The sequence below is a fragment of the Tamandua tetradactyla genome, chromosome X (assembly GCF_023851605.1).
Source record: "Tamandua tetradactyla isolate mTamTet1 chromosome X, mTamTet1.pri, whole genome shotgun sequence".
Classification (NCBI taxonomy): domain Eukaryota; kingdom Metazoa; phylum Chordata; class Mammalia; order Pilosa; family Myrmecophagidae; genus Tamandua; species Tamandua tetradactyla.
This window is the reverse complement of record NC_135353.1, coordinates 61591800-61613817: the sequence shown is the minus strand read 5'-3', so window position 1 is coordinate 61613817 and position 22018 is coordinate 61591800. Positions and strand designations below refer to the sequence as shown.

Sequence of the window (22018 nt, the reverse complement as noted above, 5' to 3'; positions counted from 1 at the left end):
CTGCCATCTTCTCCGGAAGTCCTATTATTGCATTCTTGATACATAATGTTTTAGCTTGTTAACACTGCCAGAATATAATATACCAGAAATGGAATGGCTGTTAAAAAGGGGAATTTATTAAATTGCAAGTTTACAGTTCTAAGACCATGAAAATATCCAAACTGAGGCATTCATGGTAAGATACCTTGATTCAAGAAAGGCCAACTGGTCCCTGACACCTCTGGCAGCTGGAAAGGCACATGGCAACATCTGCTTGCTTTCCCTTTTCATTTCATAAGGCTTCCCCAGATATGCTTTCCTTTTGCATCTCCAAAGGTCTCTGGCTGTGTGGGTTCTGTCAACCCTAAAACTTTTTCCAAAGTGGTTCCCTCTTAAAGGACTCCAGTAAGCAACCCAACTTGAATGGGTAGAGACATATCTCCATAGAAAACCACCTAATCAGAAGGTACCACCAACAATTGGATGGGTCAAATCTCCATGAAAACAATAAAAAAGATCCCACCCAGCAATATTGAATGAGGATTAAAGAACATGGCTTTTCTGGAGTACACAACAGTTTCAACCTGCAACATAACTTTACTTTTTATTTCTTAGAAGATTCAGAATGCAATTTAAAAGAAATAAACATATATCTATGATATGGGTGCACAAAATTTAAAGAAGTAATGTGTGACAAAGCAACACAAAGAAAGTGAATGGAGGGTTACAGGAACAGAGATTATGTATGCTATTGAAGTTAGGATGTTTTAATTTCAAATTAGTAGGTTATAGAGTCAGATTGTTTAATACAAGCACCATGGTAACCACAAAGAAAGGATTTAAAACATATACAGATATAGAAATGAGAAAGGGATCTATCTGTTTCACTGCAAAAGACCAACTATATGCAAAAAAAAAGACTTCAGTAGAGGAAATGAAGAAAAACAAATGTATAAGATGTACAAATTTAAAAAGAAAAATGACTGAAGTAAGTCCCACCTTATCATTAATTGCTTTTAATGAAAAATGGATTAAATTCTCCAATCAAAACCCCAGACTGGCAGAATGGATGAAACAGTGTGATCCAATGATATCCTCTAAGTGAATCCCCTTAGAACCAAAGGCATAAATAAGTTTAAAATGGAAGGATGGAAAAAATATCCCATGCAAATAGTAATGAAAAGAGACCTGGGTTGTCTATACTAATATTGAACAAAATAGACTTTAAGTCAAAAGATATTACAAAAAACAAAGAAAGACACTACTTATTATTAAAAGGGTCAATCCATCAATAAGATATAACAATTATAAATATAAATGCACCTAAATCCAAGAGCTCCACAATACATGAAGCAAACTGATAAAATTAAAGGGAGAAATTCACAGCTCTACAATAATAGCTGTATTATTATAATACATGGAAATTTCAATATACCACTTTCAATAATGGATATACCATCTGTACAGAAGATCAGTAAGGAAACAGAGGACAAAAACAATACTACAAATGATAAGACCTAACAGATATTACACAACACTACTCAAAACAACAGGAGAATACACTTTTTTCTCAAGTGCACATGGATCATGTTCCAGGATAGACCACACGTTAGGCCACAAAACAAGTCTCAAAAAATTTAAAAAGATCACAATTATATAAAGTCTCTTGCTTTACCACAATGGAATGAAGTTAGCAGCTAATAAGAGAAGAAAAACTGGAAAATTCACAAATACATGGAAATTAAACAACAAACTCTTAATCAGTCAATGGCTTAAAGAATAAATCACAAGGGATATTAGGAAATATCTTGAGACAAATGACAATGAAAACACAACATACCAAAAACTTATGGGAGGCAGTGAAGGCAATACTCATAGGGAAATTCACAGTTATGAATACCTACATGAAAAAGAAGAAAGATCTCAGATCAATAACCTAACTTCACATCTGGAGAACTAGGAAAGGAAGAGCAAATTAAGCCTAAAGTTATTAGAAAGAAAGAAATAATGAAGATTCTAGTAGAGATAAATGAAGTAGAGAATAGAAAATAATAGAGAGAATCAATGAAACCAAAGATGTTTGATAGAAAAGGTCAATAAAATAGACAAAACTTTAGCTAGATTGACAAAGAGAGAGAAAAGACAGAAATTACTAAGGTCCAAAATAAAAGGGAGTTATAACAATGACCATGCAAAAATTAAAAGCATCATAAGAGAATACTGTGAACAATTGCATGCCAACAGATAATCTACAGGAAACAAATTCTTAGAAATAAACAACTTGCACAAAACTGACTCAAATAGATATAGATCTCAACAAACTTACAAGTAAAGAGTTTGAATCATAGTAAAAAACCTCTCATCAAAAAGAGCCCTGGATCTTTCTTCACTGGTGAAATTCTACCAACCATTCAAACATAAATTAACACCAATCCTTCTCAAAATTTTCCAAAAAATTTAAGAGAGAACTCGCCTATTTCCTTCTATGAGGCCCATATTACCCTAATCTCAGATCCAGAAATACATTGCAAAAGAAGAAAACTAGACATTTTCTCTTATTAATCTAGATGCAAAACCTCAATAAAATACTAATAAATTAAATCTAACAGCATTTTAAAAGAATTATGCATCATGATCCAGTGGGATTTATCCCAAGGGTGCAAGGGTGGTTCAACATAAGAAATATCAGCCAATGTAATACATTACATTAAGAAAATAAAGGGGGAAATCACAGTGTCATCTCAATTGATGCAGAGAAGGCATTTGACAAAATCCAACACCCCTTCAAGATACACTCAAAAAAAAAAAAACAGGTAACTCCGTCAACATAATAAAGGGTATATATGAAAAACCCACCGATAGCATCATACTTATTGGTGAAAAGCTAAAGGTCTAGCCCCTGAGTTTAGAAACAAGAAAACGATGCCTGCTTCCACTACTGCTATTCAACATTTTACTGGAATTACTGCCAGAGCAATTAGAACATAAAAATAAATAAATATCATTCAAATTGGCAAGAAAGAACTAAAACTATTCACAGGTGATGTGATTCTTTATTTAGTAAACTCGAAAGAATTCAAAAGAAAATTACTAGGAATTATAAACCAAGTCAGCACACAGCTGCAGGCTACAAGGCAAACATTCAAAAATTAGTTTTGTTTCTATACACTAGCAAAGAATATCCTGAAATGGAAGCCAAAAAATAATTTCATTCACAATAGCTTCTAAAAAATAAAGCATCTAGGAATAAATTTAACCAAGGAGGTGAAGGAATTGTACACTGAAAACTGCTGAAAAACATTAAAGAAAACCTAAATGAATGGCAAGACATCCCATGTAAATGGATAGGAAAAAATATTTTTAAGCTGTTATTGCTCAGAGCATCTACAGATTTAATGCAATGCCCATTGAAATCCCAGCAGCCATTTTTGCAGAAATGGAAAAGCATATTCTCAAATTCATATGGAATCCCAAAAGACCTTGAACTGTTCTACAATTAATTGTTGTGCTGTACTTTGAAATGTATTCCTTTTTTGTATATATGTTATTTTCACAAAAAAAAATAGAGAAAAAAAGTCAATTGTTATGATGTAGTAGTTAGGTTCAGGTGCGAAATTGACCAGGTGAAGGTACCTAGTTCTATTGCTGTGAACATGAGCCAGTGGTACTGTGAACCTCATCTGTCACTCATTACATCTGCAGTTGACTAGGAGGCGTGCCTGCTGCAATGAATGATGTTTGATTTAATTGGCCAGTGCTTAAATGAGAGAGCTCAACATAGCACAGCCCAAGCAACTCAGTATACCTCATCTCAGCACTCCCAGCTCAGCCCAGGCCCTTGGAGATGAAGAAAGAAATCACCCTGGGGAAAGTTGTTGGAATCCAGAGGCCTGGAGAGAAGGCCAGTAGAGTTCACCCTGTGTCTTCCCATGTAAGAAAGAACCTAAGTTGAAAGTTAGCTGCCTTTCCTCTGAAGAACTAATGAAATAAATACCCTTTTATTAAAAGCTAATCCATCTCCGGTGTGTTGCATTCCAGCAGCTAGCAAACTAGAGAAGATGATAAAAATATATATTTATTTTTTCTAGCCTCCAAAGTTCTGTTGCAGCTAGAAGGAAAAATCTGAGATGATGGTAAGGTAGCTCTGAAAACTATTGCTTTTTTACTTCTTTGCTTTGTATATATGTTATATTATATAATAAAAAAGTTTTTAAAAATGGGCAAAGCATAAATACCTCTAAAGTTTGGGAGAAAAATCAAAGGAGAAGGTGAAGTTATCACTGAGAAGGTAGAATTTAACAAATGAGTATGACTGCTGAATCTTCATACTCATGTTTCTTTTAGTCTCCTATGTCTAGGAGCAGCCAAAAAGAAAATTTTTTAATTGTGGAACTGGAACCCATACTGAACTCTGAAATCTGTTCTATAATTCATTGTTGTGGTATAATTTGAAATTTATTGATGTTTTGTATATATATTTCACAATAAAGACTAAAAACTAAAAAATAATAGTAATAAATTGGAGATGACAGAAAAAGTCACTGAATTTGAAGACAGATAAATTTTGAAACATCAAAAACTTTTTATGATAACAAGATCCAGAAAAATAAGAATATGACTTATTGGAATGTCTCCTCAACATAATAAAAGAATTTATAAGAAAAAAATCCATAGCTAATATTGAACTCAATAGTGAAAACTGAAAGATTTCCCCCCAAAAGTTCAGGAACAAGACAAGAATACTCACATTCACCAGTGATATTCAACATTGTACTGGGAGTTATTGCCAGAGAAACTAGGCAAGGAAAAGAAATTAAATGGATCCAAACTGGAAAGGAAGAAGTAAAACTCCCTATTTGCAGATGGCATGTTTCTGTATATAGAAAAATCCTGAAAAATCCACAACAGAGGCACTAGAGCTAATAAAGGAATTCAGCAAAGTGGTGGGATACAAAATCAACATGCAATAATCAGCAGTGTTTCTACACTCTAGTAGTGAAAAATCAGAAGAGGAAATCAAACACATTCCACTTACAACAACGACTAAAAGAATAAAATATCTAGGAATAAATTTCTCCAGGGATGTAAAGGACTTGAATATGGGAAACTACCAAAACATTATTAAAAGAAATCAAAGAAGACTTAAATAAGTGAAAGCACATGCCATGTTCATGGATTGGAAGAATAATAATGGTAAGATATCAATTCTACCCAATGCGATCTTGAAATTCAACACAATCTCAATCAAGATTCCAAGAACCTTCTTTATAGAAATGGAATAGCTGATCAAATTTATTTGAAAAGCTAAGGAACAAATAGCCAAAAGAATTGTGAAAAAGAAAAACACATTAGGGGAATTCTGATTTTAAAACTTATTGCAAACTACAGTAATTAAAAGAGCATGGTATCAGCATAAGGACAGACATGTAGACCAACGGAAATGAATTGAGAGTTCAGAAATCAACCTTCACATCTACAGTCAATTGATTTTTGACAAAGATGTCAAGTCTGCTCAATGGGGGTAAGAAGAGTCTCTTTTACTAATTGTGCTGGGATAACTGGATATTTGTAAGCAAGATATTGAAAGTGGACCACTACCTCACACCATATGAAAACATTAATTCAAATTGGATCACAACTTAACTATACGAACAAAACTATAAAACTCCTAGAACAAAACATAGGGAAGCATTTTCATGACCATGTGTTCAGTGATGTTTTCTTAGACTTTACACTAAAAACATGAGCAGCAAAAGGAAAAATAGGTAAATGGGACTTCATCAAAATTTAAAACTTTGGTGTATTTCATCATGAGAGTAAAAAGATAACCTACAAAACTGGAGAAAATATTTGGAACCCACATATCTGATATGGATTTAATATCCAAATATATGAAGAAATTCTACAACACAACAACAAAATAGCAAAGAACCCAATCAAAAATGGGCAAGAGATAACATTTTTAAAGAAGATATACTAATGACCAATAACCACATGAAAATATGCTCAACATCATTAGTCATTAAGGCAATGCAAGTTTTAAAAAACTACAGTGATACCATTTCACACCCACTAGAATAATTACCATTTAAAAACAGAAAATAATGAGGGTTAAAGGAGACATGAACAAATACAAACACTTATTCATTGTCAGTTGGAATGAAAAATAGTGCAGCCACTGTGGAAAAAAGTTTGGTGGTTCCTTAGAAAGTTAACTATAGAGTTCTGCTATAACACAGAAATCCCATTTCTAAGTATATATACAAAATAATTGAATGCAGGGACTGAACAGATATTTGTACTCCAATGTTCATAGCAGCATTATTCACATTTCCCAAAAGATGGAAACAATCCAAGTGTCTATCAACAGATGAATGGATAAACAAAATGAGATATCTATATATATGAATATTATTCAGCAATAAAAAAGTAGTGCAGTTCTGATACATGCAACAACATGGATGAACCTTGAAGACATCATGTTGAGCGAAATAAGCCCGACACAAAAAGATAAATGTTCTAGTTTGCTTAGCTGCCAAAAGCAAATACCATACAATGTGTGGCCTTACTATGCAAATTTAATAACTTACAAGCTTACATTCTGAAGGCAGAGAAAAATGTCCAAATTAAGGCATCATCAGGTGATGCTTTCTTCCCAAAGACAGGCTGTTGGCAACTCTGTGGCATGGCAAGGCAGATGGTGGTGTCTGTCTTTCCCCTCTATTCTAGGTTTCATTGCTTTTGTCTTATCGTTTATGTGGTTTTCTCTCTTTGTCTGAATTTCATTCTCTTATAAATGACTTCAGTAAAAGAATTAATACCCAACATTCAAGAGGTGGGTCACATCTTAATTTAAGAGCTCACTCATCCAAAGATACTACTTACAATGGGCCCGTACCCATAAGAATGGGTTAATATTAAGAATATATTTTTCTGGAGTACATACAGCTTCAAACCATCATGCTTCACTATCTGAACCTCCAAAAGACATGTTCTTTCCGTATGCAAACACATTCACTCCAATCCAATTTCCCAAAAGCCCTAAATAATTTCAGTAACAATATTAAGTACAACATCTCATCAAACTTGCTTATGAATATTATCTGTCCTGGGAAAAAATTCCCCTCCAGCTGTTGGCCTGTGAATCTTAGAATCCAAGCTATCTGCTTCCAACATACAAAGGAGTGGCATTCATAAGATAAACATTCGCATTTCCATAGGGAGAAATTGGAAGGAAAACAAGGGTCATGGGTCCCAAACAGTTCTGAAACCCTGCAGAGCATACTCCATTAGATTTCAATGTCTAAAAGTCATCTATGAAATTTTGCCTCATCCTCAGGGCCTGATGGAGTGGCAGCCCCACACCTTCCAAGTGCTTCCACAGCAGCTGTGCTCTCCCCAAACACTTCACTGCAGGCTCCAGCATCTTCAAGCATTGGGATATTGACCAGGCTCTCAACTTTACTCTTGTCAAGCTTCAGGGTGGTGGCTGCACTCTAAGATCCACCCTCCTCAAGAATGGGGTGGCTGCCAGCATCTCCACAATCTCAGAAACCTCAGGCATCTCAGAAACATGGGGTGGCATTCTAGTTTGTAAGCAGCCAGAATGTGATATACCAAAAATGGAATGGCTTTTACAAAAGGGAATTTATCAGGTTGCAAATTTACAGTTCTAAGGCCATGAAAATATCCAAATTAAGGCACAAACAAGAGGTTATCTGCACTCAAGGAAGGCCGATAAAGTTCAGGAATTCTCTCTCAGCTGGGAGAGAACATGGCAATGTCTGCTAGTTTTCTCTCCTGGCTTCTTGTTTCATGAAGCTCCCCTGTGGGTGCTTTCCTTCTTCATTTCCAAAATGTCTCTGACTGTGTGGGCTCTGTTGGTTTTGGTGGCTCTAAAGTTTTTTTCCAAAATGGTTCCCTCTTAAAGTGCTCCAGTAAACAACCCCCATCTTGAATGGGTGGAGACATATCTCTGTAGAAACCATCTAATCCAAAGTTACCTCCCACAAATGGGTGTGTCATATCTCCAAGGAGACAATCAAAAATGTCCCACCCAGCAATATTGAATGAGGATTAAAGGAAATGGCTTTTCTGGGGTACATAACAGCTTCAAACCATCACATTCCACCCTTTGGACCCAAAAAAGACATGTTCTTTCTAAATGCAAAATACATTCATTCCATAACAATATCAAAAAAACTTAAATATTTCAGTAACAGTACAAATACAATACAAAGTCAGAAACTGTACAAAACTCTCATCAAAGTCAGCTACAGGCATGGTCTGTCCTAAGGCAAAAAATCTCCCCTGGCTCTGGATCTGTAAAACTCAGGACAAGCTATTTGCTGCCAACATACAAAGGAGGGTCAGTCATAGGATGCATGTTTCCATTTCTATACGGAGAAATTGAAGGAAACAGAGGGTTCACAGGACCCAAACAGTTCTAGAAACCTGCAGGGCAAAGGCCATTAGATTTCAAAGTCTGAAAGTCATTTACCCTTGGAGCTTTAGAAAGCAGTAGTACCACCTTTTCCAAGGGTCTATGCAGTGGTCTGCCTCTCCCTGAATGCAACCTTGGGGGCATGGGGAGACCACCTTTTTCTCAGCACCACCCTCTCCAGCATCAGGGTTGCACCTGGTCTCTCTGCCAACTCTGGGGCATAGGCTCAATTCCTCCACAGCAATGTGATGGCAGCCAGGCTCTTCCCAATCCTCAAGGAATGTGCTCTACCCTCTCCAGGGCTTGGGGCACAACTCTTCCAATGCAATGAGGTGGAAGGCCTTCCTTGGGGCAAACTCACCCTCTCCAAGTACTTGGGTGAGTCAACTCTCCTGGCCCATGGTTTCTTGACTTCAGATCTTAGCTCCCATTGTTCTGCCTCTGAAGTTTATTTTTCCTCCAATGTGTCCCTTTTCCACCTCTTTTAATCCAGACTGGCAGTGGCTCTCTTTATACAGATTCCACAACTCCCTTGTTGGCTTTCTATGTAGTAGGCAAGGTTCATGCCCATCAGACAAAAGGAGTTTCCATAAATCCTTCCTGGATAACTCTATCTCCAATCCTGTCTTATTCTGAAGTGGCTGACTGGTTCCATGTTTGGATAAATCCTCATATGGGGCACTATTCTCTTGAGTCTCTTTCTGGAAACCCAGAATTTTCCAGAACGTCTATTTCTGGTTTCTTTATATCCAAAAGTTCAGTTCTCAGCTTATCTGTTTCCTGTTGCATTTCACTATAAGCTGCAAGGAGAAACCAGGCTGCACTTTCCACATTTAATTTGGAAATCTCTTCTGCTAAATATCCTAGTTCTTGGCTTTTAAAATCTGCCTTCCCACCAGGGCCACTAGTCAATTTTGCCAGATTAACTGCCATTTTAAAACAAGGATCGCCTTCCTTCCAGTTTGCAATGATATGCATAATTTCTGTCTAGAGCCTTGTCAGAGGTATCTTTAGCATTCACATTTCTACCAACAGTCTCTTCAAAGCATTCTAGGACTTCTCTATCAGGTTCCTCACAACTCTTCCAGAATCGTTCCCTTATCCATTTAAAAAGCTGTTCCAACATGTTTGGTATTTGCAAACTGCAGCACCCCACTCTCAGCACCAAAATCTGTTCTAGTTTGTAAGCTGCTGGAATGCAATATACCAGAAATGGAATGGCTTTTTTTTTTATTAACGGAAAGAAAAAAAAAAAGAAATTAACACCAACATTTAGAAATCATACCATTCTACATATGCACTCAGTAATTCTTAACATCATCACATAGATGCATGATCATCGTTTCTTAGTACATTTGCATCGGTTTAGAGGAACTAGCAACACAACAGAAAAAGATATAAAATGTTAATATAGAGAAAAGAAATAAAAGTAGTAAGAATAGTAAAAAAAAAAAAAAAACAAAACCCTAAAGCTCAGATGCAGCTTCATTCAGTGTTTTAACATGATTACTTTACAATTAGGTATTATTGTGCTGTCCATTTTTGAGTTTTTGTATCTAGTCCTTTTGCACAGTCTGTATCCCTTCAGCTTCAGTTACCCATTGTCTTACCCTGTTTCTAACTCCTGCTGGACTCTGTTACCAATGACATATTTCAAGTTTATTCTTGAATGTCCGTTCACATCAGTGGGACCATACAGTATTTGTCCTTTAGTTTTTGGCTGGATTCACTCAGCATAATATTCTCTAGGTCCATCCATGTTATTACATGCTTCATAAGTTTATCTTGTCTTAAAGCTGCATAATATTCCATCGTATGTATATACCACAGTTTGTTTAGCCATTCTTCTGTTGATGGACATTTTGGCTGTTTCCATCTCTTTGCAATTGTAAATAACGCTGCTATAAACATTGGAGTGCAAATGTCCGTTTGTGTCTTTGCCCTTAAGTCCTTTGAGTAGATACCTAGCAATGGTATTGCTGGGTCGTATGGCAATTCTATATTCAGTTTTTTGAGGAACCGCCAAACTGCCTTCCACAGTGGTTGCACCATTTGACATTCCCACCAACAGTGGATAAGTGTGCCTCTTTCTCCGCATCCTCTCCAGCACTTGTCATTTTCTGTTTTGTTGATAATGGCCATTCTGGTGGGTGTGAGATGATATCTCATTGTGGTTTTGATTTGCATTTCTCTAATGGCCAGGGACATTGAGCATCTCTTCATGTGCCTCTTGGCCATCCGTATTTCTTCTTCTGGTAGGTGTCTGTTCAAGTCTTTTTCCCATTTTGTAATTGGGTTGGCTGTCTTTTTGTTGTTGAGTTGAACAATCTCTTTATAAATTCTGGATACTAGACCTTTATCTGATATGTCATTTCCAAATATTATCTCCCATTGTGTAGGCTGTCAGAAATGGAATGGCTTTTTAAAAGGTGAATTTATTAAGTTACAAGTTTACAGTTCTGAGGCCATGAAAATGTCCAAATTAAGGCACCAACAAGAGGTTACCTATACTCAAGAAAGGCTGATAACGTTTGGGGTTTCTCTTTCAGCTGGGAGGGCACACGACAATGTCTGCTAGCTTTCTCTCCCAGCTTCTTGTTTCATGAAGATCCCCCAGGGGTATTTTCCTTCTTCATTTCCAAAGGTCTCTGGCTGTGTGGGCTCTGTTGGTTCTGGTGGCTTTAAAGCTTATTCCAAAATGATTCCCTTTTAAAAGGCTCGAGTAAGCAACTCCACCTTGAATGGGTGGAGACACATCTCCAGAAACCATCTAATCAGAAGTTCCACCCACAATTGGGTGGGTCACAGCTCCATGGAAACAATAAAAAAAAGTCCGACCCAGAAATATTAAATGGGGATTAAAGGACATGGCTTTTCTGGGGGTACACAATAGCTTCAAACCAACACAGGTGACAGCACTCTTCTTGAACAATGGGGTGGGAGGCCCACCATCTCTACGTTCTGGGGTATACTCACCTTTTCCACATACATGAGTGAGTCCAACTCTCTTGGCTGGAGACTGTGTCTGCAGTCCAGACATCAGCTTCCATGTTTCTTCCTATGAAGTCATTTTTCCTTCAATCTTTCCCTTTTCTGTGCCTTTTAATCCAGGCTGGTAGTAGTTCTGTTCATATATATCTCACAAAAACTTGCATGTAGTACACAGGGGTCTAGACAAAATACAAAAGAACTTTTCACAAATGCTTTCTGGATAACTGCGTTTCCATTCTTGACTTGCACTGAAATGACAAACTGGTTCTGTATTCATTTAAATACTCACTTAGGATGCTATTCTCTGTGGACTTGCTTTCTAGAAGCTCAGAACTTTCCAAACCATCGATGTCCAATTTTTTTGTGCCCAGGAGTTCAGTTTCAGCCAACCCCTTTCCTCCTTTATTTTACTATAAGCTGCAGGAACAAAACAGGCTGCACTTTCCACATTTGGGAATCTCCTCGGTTAAATATCTGAGCTTGTCACTTTCAAATTCTACCTTACATCCCACATCAGGACTTAATTTTCTGCCACTTTCAAACAATGATCATGTTTCTTTCAGTTTCCAATGACACATTCTTTATTTCTGTCTAAAGGTTCATTGGAAGTACCTTTATTGTCCATATCTCTACCAGTAGTCTCTTTAAAACAATTTAGGCCTTTTCTATCAAACACCCACAATTCTTCCAGCCTCTACTCTTTACCCATTTATAATGCTGTTACCACATTTTTGCTATTTGTGATAACAGCACCCCACTCTAGCAGTACTAAAATCTTTTCTAGTTTGCTAGGCTGCTGAAATTCAAACAGCATGAAATGGTCAGCTTTCAAGAATAAGAATTTATTAACTTACAAGCTTATGGATTTGAGGCTTAGAAAAAATGTCCAAATCAAGGCAGTATCAGGTATTGCTTTCTTCCTAAAAACTGGCTGCTGGCAATCCTGGACTCCTCTGTCACATGACAAGGGACATGGTGGCATCTGTTTGTCTTTCCCCTCTCTACTGGGTGACTGTCACTTTCAGTTTCTTGATTCTGTGTTTTCTCTCTCTTTGAATTTCATTTTCTTCTAAAAGACTTCACTAGGAGGATCAAGACCCATTTTGAATGAGGTGAATCACATCTTAACTTAAAATATTACTCACCAAAAGATCCTATGTACAATATGTCCACACTGACAGGAATGGATGAACTTAAAGAACATAACTTTCTGGGGTACATACAACAATCATCCCTGTCCCCAAACAGCAAAAACTACATTGAAAATAAGAGCAGAATTGGGGTACTCATACTTTCTGACCTTAAAACTTATTATAAAGCTGCAATGATCAAAACAGCATGATACTGGCACAGCATAGATATGTAGACCAATAGAATTAAATTGAGAGTTCCAAAAGAGACCCTCATATCTATGGCCAATTAATTTTTGACTAGGCTGCCAAATCCACTCATTTGGGAAAGAATTGTCTCTTCAACAAATGGTGCTGGGAGAACTAGATATCCAAATGCAAAAAAAAATTGAAGTAGGACCCATATTCCATACCATATACAAAAATTAACTCAAAATGGATCAAAGACCTAAACATAAGAACCAGGAATAAAAAAAATCCTAGAAGAAAATGTGCAGAAGCATCTTCAGGACCTTGTGTTAGACATCAGTTCTAAGACTTTACACCCAAAGCACAAGCAACAAAAGGAAAATATGGATAAATGGGACCTCATCAAAACCAAAAACTTCTGTACATCAAAGATTTTATCATGAAAGTGAAAGACCACCTATTCAATGGGAGAAAAGATTTGGAAACTACATATCTGATAAGGATTTAACATCTAAAATGTATAAAGAAATACTACAACTCAATAATAAAAAGACAAACAATCCATTTTTTAAAATGGGAAAAAGGCTTGAATAGTAGTTATCCAAACTGGATATACAAATGGCTGAAAAGCCATGAAAAGATGCACAGCATCATTTATTGTTAGGGAAATGCAAATCAAAACCAAAAAAAAAGATGCCATTTCACACCCACTAGAATGGCTACTATTAAAAAAGAAGAAAATTACAGATATTGGAGAAGATGTTGAAATATTGGAACACTCATTCATTGCTGAAGGGAATGTGAAATGGTGCAGCACCTGTGGTAAACAGTTTGGAGTTTCCACAGAAAGCTAAGTATAGAATTACCACATGACCTGGCAATCCCACCTCTAAGTATATATCAAGATGAACTGAAAGCAGGGACTTGAACAGATACTTGTACACTGATGTTCACAGCAGTGTTATTCACAATTTCCAAAATATGTAAACAACCCAAGTGTCTATCAACTGATCATTGGATAAACAAAAATGTGGCATATACACGCAATGGAATATTATCCTGCATTAAAAAGTAATGAAGTGCTAATACATAATACAACATATATGAACCTTGTTCATGTTGAGTGAAGTAAAGCAGACACAAAATGACAAATATTGTATGATCTCACTGATATGTAATAATTAGAATAAGCAAACTCATAGAGTCAGAATATATGTTTCCAAGAGATGGGGTGGGGATAGGTAACAGGAAGTAAAGGCTTAAAATGTACAAAGTTCCTATTTGGAATGATGGACGTGTTTGGGTAATAGATAGTGGCAGTGGTAGCAGAACATTGCGAACATAGATAACTGCACTGAATTATATATATATGAATGGGTTAAAAGGGGAAATGTTAAGTTATATTTATGGTAATAGAATACAATTTTTTAAGTCCATGGAACTTAATTACATGGTGTCTTGAATAGGGCATGAGATCTTGTGGTTTGTACAGGTTAGTGTGATGACTAAATATATCCCGGAGTAATCTGGACAGAGAAAAAAAAAATTGCGAAGTCCCCATGGTGAACTGGGGAGAAAGGAGGAAATATTAAGCTTCCCGATCTGGGAAATTCCTGATATTCTAGCAAGCAGGGGGGACAATCAATTCAATAGGCTGAGCCCTCAATCTTGGGTTTCACCCCTTTGAAACATCCCTGCAAAGCAGAAGGTAGGCTTACTTATAATTATACCTGAGTCACCCACAGAGAATCTCTTTTGTTGCTCAGATGTGGCCTCGCTCCCTAAACCAACTTCGCAGGTGAACTCACTGCCCTCCCCCTTAAGTGGGACACGACTCTCACGGGGTGTAATATCCTTAGCAATGTGGGACAGGACTCCTGGAATGAACCAGGACCATGCATCATGGGTTTTAGAAAGCCTTCTTGACCATAAGTGGAAAGGGAGAATAAAGACAAGATAAGTTTCAGTGGCTGAGAGATTTCAAAGAGAATCGAAGGGTTATCATGGAGGTTATTCTTATGCATTATATAGATATCCCTTTTTAGTTCATGGTGTATTGGAGTGGCTAGAGGGAAGTGCCTGGAACTGTTGAACTGTGTTCCAGTAGCCTCGATTTTTAAAGATGATTGTATAACTATATAGCTTTTACAATGTGACCATGTGATTGTGAAAACCTTATGTCTGATGCTCCTTTTATCCAGGGTATGGGAAGATGAGTAAAAAACTATGGATACAAATAAATAAATAATGGGGGGGATAAAGGGTAAAAAATTGGTTAGATTGAAATACTAGTGGTCAACGAGAGGGAAGAGTAAGAGGTATGGGATGTATGAGGTTTTTTTTTTTCATTTCTTTTTCTGGAGTAATGCAAATGTTCCAAAAATGATCTTTGTGACAAATACACAACTGTGTGATAATATTGTTTGCCATTGGTTATACACTATGGATGGATTGTATGCATGTAATTTTTAAAAGTATTTTTAAAAATAAAAATAACAGTATTTTTTTAAAGCCTATGGAATTGCACTACACAGCGAACACTAAGTTAAAGCAGGGACTTTAGTTAATAACACAATCATAAAAATGTGCTTTCATCAATTGTAACAAATGTACCACACCAATGCAAGGTGTTAATAATAATAATTGGGAATCCTTTATTTTATACATGAGTGTTTTGCAAACCCAAAACTTCTATAATAAAAATAAATATAGAAGGAATGCTGAAATTAAAAAATTATTAATGGGTGCTAAAATAAGAGGGTAAATGTGTGATGAAGAACAGGATATTTACATAGCCTAGAAGTATTTCTCCACAAATTATGTGTTAATTATTGTGCTGGTTTGAAAGTATTATGTACCCCAGAAAAGCCATGTGTGCCAGTTTGAATCTTTTGTGAACCCCAGAAAAGCCATGTTTTAATCCTGATCCATCATGTGGAAGCAGTCATTTCTTTTAATCCCTATTGAGTACTATAGGTTGGAAATTTGATTAGATTATCTCCACAGAGATGTGACTCACCCAACTGTGAGTATTAATCTTTGATTAGAGGGAGATATAACTCCACCCACTTCAGGTGGGTTTTGATTAGTTTACTGGAATCCTTTAAAAGAGGAAGCATGTTTTGGAAAAAGCGAGAGAGCCTCAAGAGAATAATGAGAACCATGAGAGCCAAAGCCCATGCAACCAGAGACCTTTGGAGATGAAGGAAGAATACACCACTAGGGGAGCTTCATGAAACAAGAAGCCTGGAGAGAAAGCTAGCAGATGTCGCCATGTTCACCATGTGCCTTTCCAGTTGGGAAGGAAATCCGAAACATCATTGTCCTTCTTGAACCAAGGTATCTTTCCCTGGATGCCTTAGATTGGACATTTCTTTAGACTTGCTGTAATTTGGACAATTTCACAGCCTTAGGAGTATAAATATGCAACTTAATAAAGTCCCGCTTTTAAAAGCTGTTCCATTTCTGGTATGTTGCATTCTGGCACCTAGCAAACTAGAACACCGTGTTTTAATCCTGATCCAATCTTGTGGGGGCAACCATTTCTTTTAATCCTAATTTAATACTGTAAGGCAGAAACATTTGAATAGATTACCTCCACAGAGATGTGACGTGCCCTATTGGGGGTGTGGCTTTTTTGTTAAATGGAGGTGTGACTCCGCCCATTCAAGGTGGGTATTGATTAATTTACTGGAGTCCTTAAAAAGGGGAAACATTTTGAAGAAATGACAGAGCCGACAGAAACTTCAGAGCAGAGCTGACACAGATACCAACACTTAGAGAACAGAGACACAGATGATTGAAGATGCTTGAAGCTTAGCAGACATCACCATGAGATGTTAAGCAAGCCAGAACCTGGTAAAACCTAGGAAAGTCAAGAAGTGAAAGCAAGCCCTGGGGAAGCAAAGTGAGGAACCCCACAAGAACAGAGGCTGAAAGCAACAGAGCCCAGGAGCAATGGACAAGCAGATGCCAGATTACCCAAATGACAGAGGTGTTCCTGACTCATTGGCCTTTCTTGAATTAAGGTATTTTTCCCTGAATGCTTTAGTATGGACATTGTTATAGGTTTGGAACTGTAAACTTGTAACTTATTAAATTTCCTTTCTAAAAGCCGTTCCATTTCTGGTATATTGCATTCTGGCAACTTACAAACTACCACAGTTACAAAGGGAAATAGTAACTCCACAGTGGAGAAACCTGTGAGACACCAACCAATCCAAGTGATCTAAGTTAACATCACTAATAATGGGACAAACAGACATATTATGCCTCATTATATAATCCACTGAAGAGGACACAACATCACTTCTGTGATATTTCTGCCAAAAACACCTAACCTAAATCTAACTGCGAGAAGCATTAGACAAACTTGATTTGAGGGACATTCTACAAAGTAACTGACTTGCATTCTTCAAAGGCATCAAGGTGAAGAAAGACAAAGAAAGAATGAGAAACCATTTCAGGTTAAATAAGACTAATAAGACATGAAGGCTTAATACAATGTATGAACTTGGATTGAAAAGTGGAGTGGTAAAAAAATAAGCTTTAATGGACATTATTAGGACCACTGATAAAATCAGAATATGGACAGTAGTTTAGATGATAGTATTGCATCAATGTTAAATTTTCTGATTTTGATGATTATAGTGTAGTTATATTAAAGTTTGTCCTTTTTCAGTAAATACACACTGAAGTATCTAGAGTCCAAAGGGTATGATGTATACAACTTACTCTCAAAAGGTTCAGAAAAAATAACATACAAATAGGGAGAGAATGAAAAGCAAATGTGCACAATGTAAATAATTCATGAAGAATTGTTTCAAACTTTGTAAGTTTAAAATTATATCAAAATTTGAAAGTATGAAATAAAGGTGTCATGAATACACTCTACCTTGGGCTATTACCTATCTGCTTAGTTTCATACTTCTGGTTTATCAGCTTTCCCAAATTTGACCTCATACTTTGGATCCAGGTCTCTAGCATTTTGGGTCATCAACCCAGTATGGGCTTTGTCTGTTGTAGCTCTGACCCCAGTGCCCCATCTGGACCCATCTCTCATTATTTCCCTTCAGTTCCAGGCTCTATAACCACATGTAAGGGAAATACCAATTCATTACATCTCATCCTGTCCCTCTGTGGGCCTCATCTCTTCCATTTCCTTTGTGTTCTCACTTATATGGTACTTTGCATATAGCAAGTGCATCATTCTGAACTGTGAGGTTGATTTGAACTTGCTTTCCTCAAAAATGTGGAGACAGCTATGTTTACCTTCTTAAAAGCTCATCACAAGAGTCGGAAGGAAACAGAGACAGTTTCCACAAGTCTTTTATGGACTCAAAGTTCAAGGAGGAGGCAAGATTTGAAATGGTTTGAAAGGGATCATTGTCATCCCTGCCTTATCCATAGGCTACTTCACTAAATAAATCATCCAAGACTCCTTGAACATAATTGGTGGGAGTGGGGAAATAATCTTTTTCTCATGTAAATAGAAATGACTAAGTGACTGTTACAGTTTTGACAACTAAGGATTTTGTATAACTATGGGATATTTACTTAATAATAATCACCATAGCAACCAATTTATAAAGAAGCTATGTGTCAGGTAATGTGCAAAGTGCATTTACATGTTATCTCTTTTAATCCTCATTCTAACCCTAGAAGGTAGACATGAATATACCCCTTTTACAAATAAGGAAACTAAGGCTTAAGGAGTTTAGGTTATTCGCCTGACCAAGGTAATGCAACTCTTAAGTGGCAGAGTAGGGATTTGACTTCTACATATCTTTGACTCCAGAGCCCACGCTTCTTCCATTGCATCATATATTATAGGAAGCCATTTGCAACCCTGTAGTTTTCCCTCCTCAGAGAAGGGAAACTTGTTAAAGGGGCCTTCCTAGACAGCTGATGTTAATTATTTTGGGAAAAGGATTGATTTTAGTGGGAAGGTATATAGATGAGGATTTCTCTTTGAATTTCAAACACATCACTTGCACCTGATTTGATGGACTTAATGTTTCCAAAATATCCACAGGGGAACTTTTCTCAGACACATTCAATCATCCTGGAAAGAAAAGGTGGAGAATAGTGATGAGACTTAGTCGTGACCAGCTTTAGAGCAATGTCCCTTCCATACGAAGGGTTTATAATTTGACCATGAACCCAAAATAAGTTTCTTTCCTTCTCTCCCACCCTCCAGCCCACTGACACTCAGTATCCTGAGCTAAAAATTAGGTCATACAGAGAAGTTAAGGTTAAAAATTCCAATTAACTCAAAAGAGTGAAATAATTGCAGGCACACAGACCCCAGAAAGGGAATGATACCACTCTCTGCAACACCTCCCTTAACTAAATGCAGAAACTGCTAGATCATTTCACTGATTCATGATTAAGTAATGTAGCACCAGGTTCCCTGTGATTAATGGTGATTGTTGGTGGCTGTAATTCCCATTGCCTTGAGGTGTTTGTGGTGGGAGATGTAGGGCGAGAGGTACAGTGCAGCAAATGTTTCCTACATTTACCTTGATCCATTTTTCTCTTGTAGGACAGGCCATTGTAGGGGGCTTTAATGCTTTGAACATAAACCGATTAGTTTTAATGTAGATTAAACATTTATTTATTTGGATACACAGGTATACTACCATAGTAACATGAGTGATACAGACTCTTTTGAAAGTTTATTTCCAACTTTTCAAGTACAAAAGAGCTATTTCTAAGGCTGCTGTCAAGTCAAAACCAACAATTATTTTATTGTCTTTAACACAAGTACCTGATAGATAATTTTTTTCTGCATGCATGGCCTCAAGGTTTCATATGTCATCAAGCACTATTTGGTTTCTGTCCAAACCAATTTTTTTAAAAAAACAATACAAATATAGATTCTTTTTTCTCTGTAATAATAATCATACCTTACATTTCCACAGTGCTATCTACTTTTCAAAGTACTTTCACATCCATTATCTATAGCCTGGAGATTCCATTTCAGTCTGCACCAATTTGTCGTCAAGTAGAGATAATAAAGCAGAAAGCTCTGTGCAGTCAAATTCGGTGAATAAGAGAGCGTAGCCATTCTCTTATTAAGGAATATATCCAGCTGTGGCAATGTATCTGGAAACCTGCTGGAGGCAAAAGCTAATGGAAGCTATGGCCATCTGCGTTACTCACCCACACTTTGTGTTTAGAGAGCATCTTCTAGTCAAGAAGCTCAAAGCCCTTTAACTAGGAAATGGCCCTCAGAGGCCTTCAGCAGTGAAACAAAACTACCCCAGCCAGACTCAATGTTCACAAAGTTCAGAAGGGTAATCCAGGATCAGTTACTGCTTGCAACAGAATGGTCAAAGCCCCCAAATCAGCCATCCTAGTCTCTCACCCGTCAATTTTTCCAAGTATGGCCCTGACCAGAGGCATCAGCATGCCCTGAAAACTGGTTATAAATGCAAATGATCTGGTTCCACTCCAGACCTGATATTTTGGTTGGGTGGGGTGGGTAGAGTCCTTCAATCTGTATTTTAATAAGCCCTCCAAATGATTTTGATGCACCTTCACTATTTCAGAACCTCTGCCCTAGTCTTTTCCTTTTCCTCATTTTTGTGATGTCCATCATTCATACCCTCTCTAGTTACTGCTCACCATGTTTTCTTCATTGGAATCTGTTCTCAGCCAGGGACTAAAGACTCAATCACAGATGGCGTGGTGTAAAGACTGGCACCAGATTGAATTTTTTAGCCTTCAAAGGACATTCCCCTTTAGAGGAATCAAAGACTAAGATTTAAGGTGAAGGAATAAATTTCTAACTGGGAATTTACAAAATCAACCAATGTGTGGAATACCAGTGGACAACAAAGCCTCCCTAGCACACTTGCAATTATACTACTTGGCCCATGGTTACTGCTGGCTGCTATGGCACCTTTGTACTAATTTTTGAAGGGTGCCCTTCCTCAAGTACATTTTTTAAAAATTGTATAAGTGTAATTTCAAAAGCTTGTGATGGCAGACAGCAGCCCTGGCTGTATACATATACAAGCAGGTACCACTCTCTCATTTACACACCCATTCCCCAGACACAAGGGAACACATTCCACTAGCAGCATAGATGCTCTGCTCCCACCAAACCCTGCCTGTTATGTGAGGCTTCTTTTTCAGGTTTAGAGTCAAATTGTAGGGTATGGGTGGAAGGTTGGAATTAGGCCTCCAAAAACTTTAGGCAGGAGAGAGAAGTAACCGTAGGGAACGCTTAAGGGAACTCCTAGGACATAGTTGGGAGACTTTATAGCCAGGTGCAAGCATGTTTACCAATGACTGTGTATGAGCATGATCTTGCAAGCTGATATAGATATGTATATATGAAAAGGCTCTCCTTCCACCCCACCCCATATGAGAACAAACCTGGGAAGCCCAGAATATCTGCACCCATTTTTGCACTGTTCCCATATAAGCTTCTATATGTCTACAATATGAATAGTACCCTCTTAGATGCAGCACTTTTGGCAGCGCACAACCTGAACATCAGTACTAGCAGCCTGACTCTGCCTATACATGACTGGTATCTTCTTTCTAGCAGTTTATCCCATTATAAACTTGGGTTAGCCTTCTGTCTGGCTTATTAACTTCCACAGGTAATTAAGAGCTTTTTCCTGCCAAAGCATCAAATTTGAGAGCTGGAAAGGGTCTTAAGCATACCTTGTCCAATATCTTCATGTTTTGATAAAGAAGCAGAAGTCTGAAGAGATTAAGTGACCTGTTCAAGGTCAGAAAGCTAAGCAGTAACAGCCAGGATCTGAACCAAAGTCTTCCAGCTCCTACTTTTTTGCCCTTTCTTCTCTTTGAGTTTTCTTGGTTTGGGGATTTGTGTCTGTTTAAGATTTCAATAATTCTCACATACTTTATAAGCAATTTTATTAAGTCTGTGTTCTAGTTTGCTAGCTGTCGGAATGCGACACACCAGAGATGGATTGGCTTTTAATAAAAGGGGATTTATTTAGTTAGTTTTTCAGAGGAAAGGCAGCTAACTTTCATCTGAGGTTCTTTTTTATGTGGGAAGGCTCAGGGTAATCTCTGCTGGCCTTCTCTCCAGGACTTTGGGTTCCAACAACTTTTCCCGGGGTGATTCCTTTCTGCATCTCCAAAGGCCTGGGCTGAGCTGCCAGTGCTGAGATGAGAGATGCTGTGCTTCTTAGGCTGTGCTACATTGTGCTCTCTCATTTAAGCACCAGCCAATTATGTCAAAGGTCATTCATTGCAGCAGGCACACCTCCTAGCCAACTGCAGATGTAATGAGCAACAGATG

General features: G+C 37.4%; 1 protein-coding gene across 1 annotated transcript in view; it reads right to left on the bottom strand.

Annotated features, from left to right (window-relative positions):
• GUCY2F (guanylate cyclase 2F, retinal) overlaps positions 1–22018 on the bottom strand; it is a 173855-nt gene that overhangs the window by 85079 nt on the left and 66758 nt on the right. The window contains 1 exon segment of the mRNA XM_077146970.1: positions 18707–18771. Coding sequence (XP_077003085.1) covers positions 18707–18771 — 65 coding nt within the window.